We start from the raw sequence: 13,309 nt of genomic DNA on the forward strand, positions 1-13,309 counted from the left end.
AATAAATTTAATAGAAAAATTCTACCGCATGACATGACATCTCGGATGAAGAAAAAGTAAAAACTATTTATATATTTATTTAAAAAAATCTCAAGCATTTAATATTTTTTTAAATTTAATTTTTTTATCTATAATGTATTTTTTTATATTATTTAAATACAAAATGTAAAACCTCAACATGAGAGAGGGAATAGGAGATGATACTTTATATATTTCTCTCTAAAATTCAAATAGGGAGGGAAAAGTTAATATATTTTTTATAATTAATTTTATTATTTTCTTATTCAATGTAAATTGATTAAAGTGAACTTGGAAACAAGACACGAGCATATATATAACATAAACTATTATATGAATTTACATATCCACCCTTAAACTAAGTAGGTATTTGTTTATTTACCCTATAAAAATCATATTTGAGCAAGTAAAGGTATGCTTCCATTCATCAAAAACATTAAATCTAAATTTTATAGGGGTATACATGGAAACTCGGAATGGTCTTTTCTTCAATTTTCCATTCGAGAATTAAATGGCAGGTGATTCAAGGGGGAGCATTGCTAGGCAGGACCCGATTTTCCCGAGGAAGTATCGTATCTCCAAGGCTTCGATCTCGCTCTCCCTGTCGCCGGAGATCGCGAAGGTTTGCAACGATCTTGCTAAGGTGGCGGTGCTGTCGATCGTGGAGGGCTATGTCAATGAAACCAGCGTCCTCGAGGTGATGCCCACAGTCCTCAATTGCATGCTGGCGGGCCCGATCACTCCACTAAATAAATGTTCATTTCTGGTGCCGCTGGGGAGCCGGGACGAGGTTAAGACTGTGTGTAAACTGGGATCCTTCAAGGTTGCCACCAAAGACGGACCCTGTACTCTTAACATTGCTCCTTGGTCTGCTGATTTGGGAGCCGATGGCCGTGCCTCCGGGGACGGCCAATGGGCTCTAATCTGGAACCTCCCGCTGCATGGGTGGTGTTGGGAGATAATAGTGGAGGTGCTGAAGCCGGTTGGAGAGCTCATCATTCTTTCTCAGGCCTCAGTTCCACATAAGAGATTCATCTCGGCGCTGATCCGTCGCCGGCGAGGGGTAGAATTGCCGATGGAAGTGGAGTGCAATCTGGGTATGAGAAGATATAAGGTACTTATCACCTCAGATAAAGGTGAGTTTCCTAAGTTTAGCAAAGCTCTTGGCCGGTATTTTTGGCCGATTGACGATGATGTAGCCGAACCATCGATTCGGTGGGTGGCCGAGGCACGCATAACATTCCTCCCGGGAGGCGAAGGGGAAGACAGGCGTCGACGGGCCGGGGTTTTCTACTCCCTGGTGCGGGAATCGGGAGGTTGAGCTTGGCTCCCGAGCGAGGTTAACTCGATAGCACCGGAGGTTCCTCGTACTGTGGTTGAGCGCCGCTCCCCGGTAGGTGACCCGGTGGTTTTTTCCCGGACCGGGGGCCGATCGGAGAACGCGGGTGGATCCGGTGGGTTGAAGAAGGCTCGGTCTCCCGAGCGGGGTCACCATCAGAGCAAAGCGACCTCGACGTCGCGTGAGCCGAGCAGACTAGGTGTCGAGAAATGGGTGGAGAAATCTTCTGGGTTGCGGATTTTGACATGTGGCGCGTCTGGAGAGGTTGGGAGGATCATGTCCGAGGTTTCCGTAGGTGCGGTCACTGTCGAAGCGAGGAGGGTTGCTGAGCCGTTGGATGGTCCGCTAGCTGAGAAGGAACCAGATCTCGAGGGAAGCGGTGTTGATCCGCTGATCTTGACTGATCTCGAGGCGGGGGAAGAAGACCCTCTGATCTCGGCTGGTGGGTTGGGCTTGAATCTGGACCAAAGAGGAGTGGGCCAGGATCAGGTGGACCACCATTTTGACCTCGTGTTGTCTTTGTGAGGTGGGGAATGTTGTGGGCCGATCTCGCCGAGTTTGCTTCGGGCCTTCGGTTGCGTCGGGGAGTTGGGTGGCCACACATTGGACCCCTGGACCTTTGAATGTGTCTTTGGGATTATCCAATGATATATTCCTGAACATGAAAGCCTTACCACCTATGAAACCTCCTTTTGGTTTTAAGTGGCACTTTTTGGCTGGAACGTGGGCCATGATCCCGGATATTGATCAGGTTACTAGCTCTGTGGATGTGAGCACTCCCTCGGGGGACAGAAAGGAAATGGATTGTTCTCAAGAGCATTCTTTGGACAAGGTTTCAGAGAATGACGATTGTGACTTTGATGAATCCATGTCAGAGTTTGAAAGGAACCTGAGGGTGATCCTTCCTGGTTTTCACTCTGATGAGGCGGGGGGCTCTTCTGCAAAGGCCCTGGGCACAAGAAAGAGTGAGAGGCACAAGAAGCCGTCGTCTAGATTCAATGAAGAGGCAGGGTTCCTGTTTGATCCCCCGAAATCGACCAAGAAGAAGGGACCTAGCGGTGACCACTTGAAAGGTACGCCTACTATGCCTGCGTTAATTTCCGATTGGTCTGATGCTCAATTATTGCAATATTGTAATGCTTGTGGTATTGAATTCTCTGGCAATGTTAATGATTATATCATGCATATCCGTCATCTAGAAAAATCACGTGCCCCCCTAGCTCAGGACCGAGCGGCGACCTCCTTGGAGGTCTGCGAGAACTAGAGGTTTTTTTAATGAATGTTATTTCGTGGAACGTTAGGGGGCTAGGAAAACAATCTAAGCGTTTCCTAGTTAAGGATTTTCTTAACCTTCATCATTCGGATGTGTGTTGTCTTCAAGAATCCAAGTTGGACGGTATTTCCCAGGCCACTTGGAGGGAGATCGGTGGGTGCCGGATTGACCATTTCGCTTGTGTGCCTGCGGTGGGTTCGGCCGGGGGTATCATCATTGGGTGGAATAGTTCGGTTTTATCTGGCAGGGTGCTAAGTGTGGGGGAATTTTGCTTAACCATTGAGTTTTCTTACAAGGTGGCTCCCCTGACTTGGATTTGTACATCGGTTTATGGACCGGTAGCTAGACCCCGTAAGCTCGCTTTCTGGGAGGAGCTCAGGGCTTGTGTGGGGCCACCTTCGGTCCCTTCTATCGTATGTGGTGACTTCAATGCAATTTTTGCATTGTCTGATAAGGTTACCGGTTTGCCTAACTTGGAGGATATCCGATGTGCTAACTCTTTTATGGCGGACTGTGGGTTTTGGGAGCCGCCCTCGGTGGGACGGAAATTCACTTGGACTAATGGACAGGCGAACCCAATTTGGGTGAAACTGGATCGATTTCTGGTCAATAGTGCGTGGGGAGAGCGCTTCCCACGATTAATTCAAAAGAGTTTACCTAGATTGGGTTCGGACCACGTTCCAATTAGACTGGAAGTGGGACAACACTTGGCTACTCCGCGGACCTTCAGATTTGAATTGGCTTGGACCGTAACTGAGGGGTTTCATGGTTTAGTTCAACATTGGTGGACAGGCTCCCTGTTTCACGGGTGTGGCGTTTTTTTATTTGCTAAAAAACTTTCCTCCTTGAGGGCTTCCTTGAGGGAGTGGGCAAAATTCAGTTTCGGCTCTATTAAGTTGCGTAAGTTAGCCTTGATGCATGAACTTGATGAAATGGACACGGTTAAGGAATCTAGAGAGATGACGCCCTCTGAGTTGCTTCAAGAGAGCTCGATTCTGGAGAGCCTTGCTGTTATTAGACAACAGGAGGAGCTTTATTGGAAACAAAGGTCTCGCTTACAATGGCTAAAGGAAGGAGACGAGAACACGAAATTTTTTCATGCGGTAGCCAATGGACGCAGGAACAGGAACTTTATTCATTCATTACAGGTGGAAGGGGCCCATACTGAGGAGCCACGTGAGTTAGGGAAAGCCTTTGAGAACCATTTCTTTCGAATCTTTGGTAGTGCGAGAGCTTTTGGGCTTAAAGTGGACCTCGTGAAGTCGTTTGCCTTCAAGTCTCAAGTTGATCCGTCCCTCTTTGGAGCGGCCGCTCACGATGGAGGAGCTTAAATGTGCGGTTTTTGAGTTGGGGCGAGACAAAGCGCGGGCCGGATGGTTTCCCTTTGGTATTTTTAGGGAATTCGGGAATTAACCAAAAAGCGACTTATGGAAGCTCTCAGAGGATTTTTTTGCGGGAAAGGCAAATCTCGAAAGAATTAATTGGGCAAATATTGTGCTCATTCCTAAGGTAGACACTCTGCGTCGCTTGGGGATTTTCGACCTCATCGCTTAATTAATTCTCATCAGAAAGATCATCTCCAAGATGTTAGCTTCCCTGGGTTAGGCAAGGTCATGGATAAGCTTGTTGAGCGTGAACAATCTGCGTTCATGAAAGGGAGATTTATCCTCGATAACATTGCCACTGCAGAGGAGTTGATTTTCGAGATGCATAAAAAAATCACTCGCTGGGCACATTCTCGAAAGTCGACTTTCGAAGGCGTTTGACACGGTGGATCGGGACTTTTTGTTGGAACTTTTTCAGTGCTAGGGGATTTGGGGGTCGATGGGTGGAGTGGATCCGAGTGCCTACTATGCTCCCTCTAAGGCCTCGATTCTTATTAATGGGTCTCCGATGGGCTACATCCCGATGCAGTAGAGGTTCACGTCAAGGCGACCCCCTTTCCCCCTTCTCTTTGCTACTGGTAATGGATGTCTTAAATTGGCATGTTTTCGCATGCCTTATACACCAAAGTGTTGGTTGGTGTTCCTCCGGGGAGTTCGGTAGTAGGTGCAACCTCCATTATCGCGGATGATCTGCTTTGGTTATTACTACGGGTGGGATTGAGGACCTAAGGGTGGTGAAGCTTATGCTTTATGTGTTTGAAGGTTTGACGGGGTTGGAGACTAATTTCGCCAAAACTTGTTTGTATTCGAATAAGGTGGGCGTCTTGCCTGGCACCGCGGCGGCTGAGACGCTAAACTGTGCGATGGGCACTCTCCCCGTTTTATATTTGGGTATCCCCATTTCGGGACGTAGGCCTCGCAAGCAAGACTGGGAAAGTCTCATTCTTAAGATCCGGAGACGGCTGTCGGCTTGGAAGGTTCGCTACCTGTCGCTCGGGGGTAGACTTACTCTTGTCAATTCCGTGCTTTCGGCGATTCCCACTTACTGGATGTCATTGTTTCGGTTGCCTTGCTGGGTGGTCAAGCGCATCGACCAAATTAGGCGTGACTTTCTGTGGTCAGGGTCTGACTTGGATCATCCCGGGTGTCGATTGGTGAGCTGGACAAACTTTTGTCGCCCGCGCGACCAGGGTGGTTGGGACATCCTTGGAATTGACACTTTTAATCAGGCGTTGCTGGGGAAATGGCTTACTGGTCGGATCTCTTTTTTCTGGAAAGGTGTTCTTAATTGCCTGCCGGCGTTTCGTAGCTGTATTGCGCATAATGTTCAGTCGGGATGGGAAACGCTTTTTTGGAAAGATCAATGGCTTGACGGTAGAGCTCCTAGGTTCCTGTGGCAGGATAGGTTTGCCAGTTGCCTACACCCTAACGGTTCAATCCGGGAACTGAGTGCTCTGTTGGAGCAGCCTCCGTTTGTTTGTTCTCCTGAGCTGAATCTGATCAGAGATACTTTGAGGGCCCCTAACAGTTCTGCACCTGACAAGAAAATTTGGAGGCTTACCGGTAATGGCGCGTTCTCTGTGAAATCTTTCTATAACTTCATTTGTGATGGGGGTGTGCGTTGTCCTGTCGCGAAGTTCTTCTGGAGTAGCATCTGCCCAAAGAAGATCAACCTCTTCAATTGGCTAGCGTGGAAGGACAAAATTCTGACATTGGAAAACCTGGCCAAACGAAGATGCAACCGCCTGCCTACTGCTACCTGCGTGCTTTGTCATGAGAACATGGAATCTGTTGATCATCTTTTTTTACTCTGTCCGGTTGCTCGACGGTGTGGGCATATTTTTAGGGCGGACTCTTCGACTGCCGAGCCACCGGATCTTTTTCCATTGTCTCGGGGTGTTTGGAGAACCTCTCGCTTGTCTGGCGTTAGAATTTTTGGGGAATTAGTGGTTAAGGCGATTGTTTGGAACATTTGGCTTGCTCGTAATGATTGCATGTTTAATGCTAATGTGATGTCTGTGAACAGTTTATGTTTTAAGATTAATCGTATGCTCTTTATCCCCGGTTCTCACGTGCCTCGGTGAGCATTCAGGAGAAATTGGAAGGCCCTATATCGATTGTCAGGCGTAGCCTGGAGTTTGCTGGCTCGCAGACGGAGGAGATCGCTGGTGTGCCACCTCCGGAGGCTTATACTGATCAGGGCGCTGGATAGCGGATCTTTGTTTCCGTCGGCTGGGGACCTCTTGGTTCCCTTTTTTGTTTCTGCTCTTGTTCTATTTTTGTTGCTTTTGATCCACAGCTAGTGGGTTTGTTGTCATTGTTGTTTCCTGGATCCCCGTGTGTTCTTTTCTGCGGTTTAATATATGTGGTTTATCCACCTTTTCAAAAAAAAAAAAATGTCTACCTTTTAAGAAGTATGCCTCTGTTTATATATATATATATATATATATATATAGATATATATATAGAGAGAGAACATTATGCCTTTGTGGGTAAGACTTATGAGAGACGTGGAGCACGGGATAAGGAGATCATAAGCTTTCAAAATAGAAAGGAAAGCAAATAATTTTATTCCTAATTTGAAGAATCTAATTTTGCAAGCAATACCGCCAAAGATAGGCATGAAGACAAGCAATAATTTTATGCCTTTTAAATAGAGTTTTGTTTTAGCAAGTATTTCAATTTCAATCACGAGTCTTTAATTTTAGTACTTAATTCTAGTTTCATAATTTTTCATGTAATCTCTATTTAAGAAGATGATTTGGGAGAATAAAGACAAGCTGAATTTGATTATATCTATGAAGATTTAAGACTCTCTCCATCTTAGATTCATAGATTCGTCACGAGGAAGAAATCACAATAAAGGGAAGACGCCGGCATTCGAAGTGGATTTTCCAGTTCATCGTCCGGTGACCCGATTCATTGCCCTAGAATGTGACAAAACGTCAATGGGTTGAGTACAGTGAAGCTGACAGAGAGAGACAAGATACAATTGATTGATTGAGTGATGCTTTTCGGATTAAGAAAATCATTCATCATGATTAAATTACTATTATGATCTACAGTTTAGATAAAATTATTGTATATTCTATTTTTCATTGTGCTATTTTTATAAACACATTATTGCTCAGTATATATATATATATATATGTTATTTTTCCATTTATTATTTTGAACTCCAAATTTAATACAATAAATAAATAAATAATTAAAATTATAGGTTTTTAACATATCTGTTATTTTATTGAGATATCTGTATTATATATATATGTGTGTGTGTTTTTTAATTATATGAAGTATTTATTTTTTAATCACTTAATATGTTAAAGAAAATATAATTTGTTTAAGTTAATTAGTTCTTAACAAATTAATTAGTTAAATTTTAATTTATTCACCCATGTTATTTTATTCTCTAAAATCATTGAAACTATTTAAATATTTTAAGTGAGTATTCAAGCACTAGGATGCGGGTTGCTTTAGAAGCTGGGGGAACTGCTGATGTTTAGTGGATGGAAACACACTAGGTTAACAGTGTTTTGGATAAAAAAATAAAAAAGAAAATAAAAAAAGGAAAAAAAAAGTGAAAATAGGAAAAATAAGATAAAATAAAGGGTTAAGTTTTTAATTGGATAATCAAATTATAAGGGGAAAAAATGAAAAAAAATTATTCGAAAAACCTTGTTAATTTGAGTAGGGAAAGAGAAAAAAAAAATAAAAAAATAAAAAATATATATATATAGAATAATATGATTTTTCACTTATGGCCTTATCTTAAATTAAAGTTTTTTTTTGTTGGAGAAAAAGGTGACAAGTGCCTTTTTTTTATAGCATATGAATGCATATCAAAGACTTATTTTTAGTACCATTAACTATTTGAGCCAAGTATTTTTGGATAAATTAAGATTATATAATTAATTAAAAAATTAAGAATATTATAGTTTTTTAAAATGATATAATTTTTTTAGAGCTTCTCTCATTTCCCCGCACCTCAAATAAGGCAAAAAAAAAGTGATTTTTTCATAGGGATCAAAATTATTATTTTTTTATTTTTATTAAAATTAGAAATTTATTCAAATAAGGGAAGGATTTATCTGGACCTTCATTAACCCTTTCTTTATTTTACTCTCACTCTAAACACAATGTTAAGTAATAGTTACTTATAAATAAATTTATTATTATTATTATTATTATTATTATTATTATGATGTATGATGACAAAGTAATGGCTAACAAAGGAGTTTCAAAGGAACATGCAGGTACAATAATGCACTAGTTGTTAGGAACTAAGAATGTTATAATAAAATAAAAGAAAAAACACAAAGATTTACGTGGTTCACCCAAAACTAGGGCTATGTCCACGGTCGTCAGCTGATTTCATTATTTTTTTTTTAAAAAAACACTTTTTACAAGGATGAGTATATATGTATAGGAATATATATATATATATATATATATATATATATATAAGAGAAAAACCTAGTACAGTGGTTGAAAAAAACCCCTTCAAAATTTTCAAAAACACGACTCGGTGTTCAATATGATCAGGCTCCACACAACTCGACACTAGTTATGGTGGGTTGATTTATCATGTGAGACAGATTAATACACTTATCAATTAGGCTCTGTCATGTACGCTTAAAATAGTAACTATACAATGGTAAATCTCTCATGTCTTTGCATGGAGGAGTGAAGAATGCAATTCTTCCCACGGAGATCTAATAAACAGTAGATGAATGATACCGATGCAATATTTTTACAATATGCCTACAATATTTTTTATTTTGGGGTCAAAGAACCCCTTATAATCCCATGAGGGTAGGGATAGAAAATTTTGAATCCCTGTAATCACACGAGGAGAGGGATAGAAATTTTTTTTTCATGGTTCGAGGTTGGTGTTAAGGATGGTTCCATAATGTCAATGTCGTCACCAAAGAATAAACCTCCATCCAGTGAATCCCCATCTTGACATCGGATATTCTTACAAGTGAATTAGATGAGGTGTGTGTGTGAACTCTTTAATTATTAGATATGGGACTATCTGGGCCAATTTTTTGTTTTTTTATAAATTTGGATTTCATTGTAATAGAGTCTAGATTAAAAAAAAATAGATTAATATGACAGAGCACAAACATAATAAAAAAAAATTTAAATTTAAATTTAATTTAAATTTAAAATTAATTTTTTTTTTAAAATTCTAAGGTCTCCATTATCTCAACGTAACGTGTTTGTTAATGAAAATTACTTTTGTGGCCACGAGAAACTTGCCGTTATGCAACTCTTAGGATTAATTTTCATATAATAAATTTATTTGAAAACATTCATCAATGTAATACTTAATCAAAACAAAACAGTTTGAATCAGAGAATCCATTGGATAAAAATATATATATAAAAACCTTTTACCGATTTTAATCTATTTGTAATTTACGTACTCTTTTTTTTTAAAAAAAAAAAAACACAAAACAAAATCTCTTCAACATTAAAGACAGCCCAACCATAACTTCAAAGGATAATTAATTGATGATTTTTAATTTTACATATAAATCAATATTATTGCATTTATTTTGGTTTTATTTGCAACAATAAATTTAAACTCTAATGCCTAAACTAATATCCAATTATATATATAATTGTTTTTTTTAATAAACTATATACCTGACTAATAAATGCAAAGAAAAGAAGAAGAGAACGCGTTTCCCAAAGCAGATTGGAAACGGGAATCCCACACGAATGATCATCACGTCTGGGTTCAATCCATGCAAGCCCATGAACGGAGGCAACGTGTGCCACGTTGGTCCGTGGTTTGGGCCCCCACGACTCCCGTAGTTAAAAAGACCAAATTACCCCTCCAATGAAACTGCCATTTATATATCTCTGTCTTCAAGAACATGTATATTTCTATATTTAATCTTCTCCAAAATTCCCAATTTCTCATCTTTTTGCCTGTTTTCATCCTTTGGAATTCACACATTTCCTCCCAATCATCTTCTCATCTTTGAAATTCAATTCCTATTTCTTCTTCTCCTTCTCATTTTGCATCAAAGGTTGCATCTTTCTCTGTTTCTCTGAAAGAAAAAAAAAGTTCTCATTTTCTTCATCTGAATTCACAGAGGTTTCTCTTCAACCATATTATAAGAAATCTAGACAGAGATCAGAGTACCTTGTTTTATTTGCAAAGGTGGTATCTTCCGAAGAAGAAGAAGAAGAAGAAGAAGACCAATGGTGTCATTGATTTGGTTAATGGTGATGTGTTGTTCCTGTTGCTCTTCTTTGGTTGAAGGGCTTGGAGTGAACTGGGGAACAATGGCGACACGTAAATTGCCTCCACACACCATTGTGAAAATGCTGCAAGACAATGGGATTAAGAAAGTTAAGCTCTTTGATACTGACTATAATACCATGAGTGCGCTTGCCGGATCAGGGATTGAAGTCATGGTTGCTATCCCAAATGATATGCTCGCTACAATGAATGACTATGATTCTGCCAAGCTCTGGGTCAAGAAAAATGTCACAAGATTTAACTTTGAAGGTGGTGTCAATATAACGTGAGTTTTCAAACATTCTCAAATTGTTTCGAGTTTTGAATTAGAATCAGATGCTGTGCTCACAAAGCATTTCAGTTTGTCAGACAATCTCAAACTGTTTTCTTTTCAGTCAATGCAAATAGAGTTCTTAATTCTAGGAATGATTTTCAACCAATTCATGACATTATTCTAGGTTCTCAATTCTGTAATGTTTTCTTAATCTATGATTTCTGCAAACAAAGAAGACAATTTTGGATTCACATACCTTTTGCTGATGTTAATGCATTTGTCCTGCAAAAATTGCAGTTATGTAGCTGTTGGCAATGAACCCTTTCTCAAGTCCTACAATGGTTCCTTCCTGAAGACCACCTTGCCTGCTTTGAAGAACATACAAAGTGCCCTCAGTGATGCAGGCTATGCAGACACAATTAAGGTCACAGTTCCTCTCAATGCTGATGTCTATGAATCCCCGGCAAACAACCCAGTTCCTTCAGCTGGTAGATTCCGAGAAGACATCAGAGATCTCATGACTCAGATGGTCGAGTTCTTTCACCAGACTGGTGCTCCATTCACTGTCAACATATACCCTTTCCTCAGCCTCTATGGAAACCCCGATTTCCCTGTGGACTTTGCCTTCTTTGATGGTGCTAGTCCTCCAGTAATCGATGGAAATATTCAGTACACCAATGTGTTTGATGCCAACTTTGACACGCTAGTATCAGCCCTGAATAGCATCGGCTTTGGTGACTTACCAATCATTATAGGTGAAGTTGGCTGGCCAACTGACGGCGATATCAATGCCAACACAAACTTTGCTCAGAGGTTTTACAATGGCCTTCTGAAGCGGCTCGCTGCCAACCAAGGAACTCCTCTCCGGCCCAACACATACATTGAAACCTACCTCTTTGGTCTCATTGATGAGGATGCCAAGAGCATTGCCCCAGGTGCATTCGAGCGACATTGGGGGATCTTCGCCTTTGATGGCCAACCAAAGTACCCGCTCGACCTCTCCGGCAGCCCTACACTCACTGCGGCGAAGGATGTCCAGTATTTGCCACAGCAGTGGTGTGTGTACAATCCAAACACAAAGGCAGATGTCGGCAGTAAACTCATTGACAACATGAACTTTGCGTGCACCTACGCAGACTGCACGGCACTCGGCTATGGGTCTAGTTGCAATGGCCTAGATGAGAAGGGCAACGCTTCGTATGCCTTCAATTCATACTTCCAGACACAAGGGCAGAAGGATGGGAGCTGCGACTTCCAGGGGCTGGCAATGGTGACCACACAAAACAATTCGCAGGGTAAATGCAACTTTCTTGTCCAGATTGTCGGTTTTGATTATTCTAGTGCTTCATCCGCATCCTTGTCATTGTTGGAAATGTCTGTTCTGTTATATGTATCAGTGATGCTTCTCTTCTTCTAGTTTTAAACCCTTCTCATGTAGCTCTGATCAGATGCTTATATATATATAGTTGTTGTTTGTTTGGTCTGCACATGTTTAATGATTGTCATCAGACGAATGTTCGGTGTCACTGACAGAAGATTTCAGGCCTTTTACTCTTTCAATATTTCATGAAATTAGAAAACCTCCAAACAAATTTTTCCATGGAATCAGAATCTCCCACCATTTCTATAATTTGCAAGCAAAACAGACACTTTCCCAAGATGGAATCTCTTCATTTTTTTAATAAGCAACTCAGCAAGATCAAATTTTGACAACAAAAATGTGTCTACCAACTAGAATCAAAGCAATAACACAATTCATTTTCTTTTATGGAAGGACGTGAAATATTCCTACTATTTTCTATCATTTGCAAACAAAATAGCTATGAAATTCTTCATTTCTTCATGAGAATGAGAAAGCATAGACAACACACATCTGTATCAGCAATCATCAAGGCTGAAAAATAAATGGAATGCCAATGTTTGTTTCATCATTTTTCAGCAAAAATAAGAAAAAAATAAAAAATTTGCCAACACATCTATACCAACAAGAATCAAAAGTTTAGATTCATTAACACTTCTTCAGTATTTCAGAAGAAAAGAACAAACATAGAAATCTTTTCATCATTTCAGGCAAATTTACCAAAATTTTGACAGAATATATGTCAACTACCTAAAAAGACTTCAACCACATGATATCACAAGCAAAACAGACATGCAATTTTTCCATCTTTTCAGAACAAACATCAGATTTCAACACATGTCTCTGTTTTTACCAGTTTTCATTTCCCAAAATTTTCAATCAACATGAAACTTCAATCCATTACTCATACAAAGAAAAAAAAGTATTGTTTGATCTTACAAAAGGGACGATCTCGCCTCCAGCACTCCCCGTTGCCCTTATTCTCCGACGAGAAGCTCTCTCTCTCTCTCTCTCTCTCTCGCTGTAGCAGCCAGATGATCTAAAGACAAAGTGTTTATTTTATTTTATTTTGTTTTATTTTTATTTAATTTTAAATCACAGATTTCCATATAACTCAAGTAAATAAAGTATTTACTTTAAAATGAAGTATTTATCCACCTTTTAGTAAATAAAGTATTTGTGTCCCGGATTATGAAATTTAAAATGAAGCCCATACGAGATAAAAGTATAGGTGTTTGTTGAATTTTTTCCGCTTTTGTGAATATCTTAACACATGTTTGTTACTTTTGGTTATAAAAAAAAATTTATAGATCAATTAATATATTTTTTAAAAAAAAATTAATAAAATAATTTGAATTTATAATTAATAATAATAAAATAACCCTTATTTTTTTCAATACAT

General features: G+C 39.8%; 1 protein-coding gene across 1 annotated transcript; it reads left to right on the plus strand.

Moving 5' to 3' along the window:
* The first annotated feature begins 10,077 nt into the window (after window positions 1–10,077).
* LOC120254774 (glucan endo-1,3-beta-glucosidase 8-like) lies at window positions 10,078–12,013 on the plus strand. The gene is made up of 2 exons (XM_039262813.1): window positions 10,078–10,559; window positions 10,845–12,013. The coding sequence occupies exons 1-2, from the start codon at window positions 10,234–10,236 to the stop codon at window positions 11,962–11,964; spliced, it is 1,446 nt and encodes a 481-aa protein (XP_039118747.1). The 5' UTR covers window positions 10,078–10,233; the 3' UTR covers window positions 11,965–12,013.
* The last annotated feature ends 1,296 nt before the right edge of the window (window positions 12,014–13,309 follow it).

The sequence above is a fragment of the Dioscorea cayenensis genome, unplaced genomic scaffold, assembly GCF_009730915.1.
Source record: "Dioscorea cayenensis subsp. rotundata cultivar TDr96_F1 unplaced genomic scaffold, TDr96_F1_v2_PseudoChromosome.rev07_lg8_w22 25.fasta BLBR01000621.1, whole genome shotgun sequence".
Classification (NCBI taxonomy): domain Eukaryota; kingdom Viridiplantae; phylum Streptophyta; class Magnoliopsida; order Dioscoreales; family Dioscoreaceae; genus Dioscorea; species Dioscorea cayenensis.

What these genes read in the sequence shown, in the direction of transcription:
- LOC120254774 (XM_039262813.1), top strand. Translation starts at nt 10,234, where the DNA reads ATGGTGTCATTGATTTGGTTAATGGTGATGTGTTGTTCCTGTTGCTCT. An exon ending in GAAGGTGGTGTCAATATAAC is followed by an intron (nt 10,560 to 10,844) that starts GTGAGTTTTCAA and finishes CAAAAATTGCAG; the next exon opens with TTATGTAGCTGTTGGCAATG.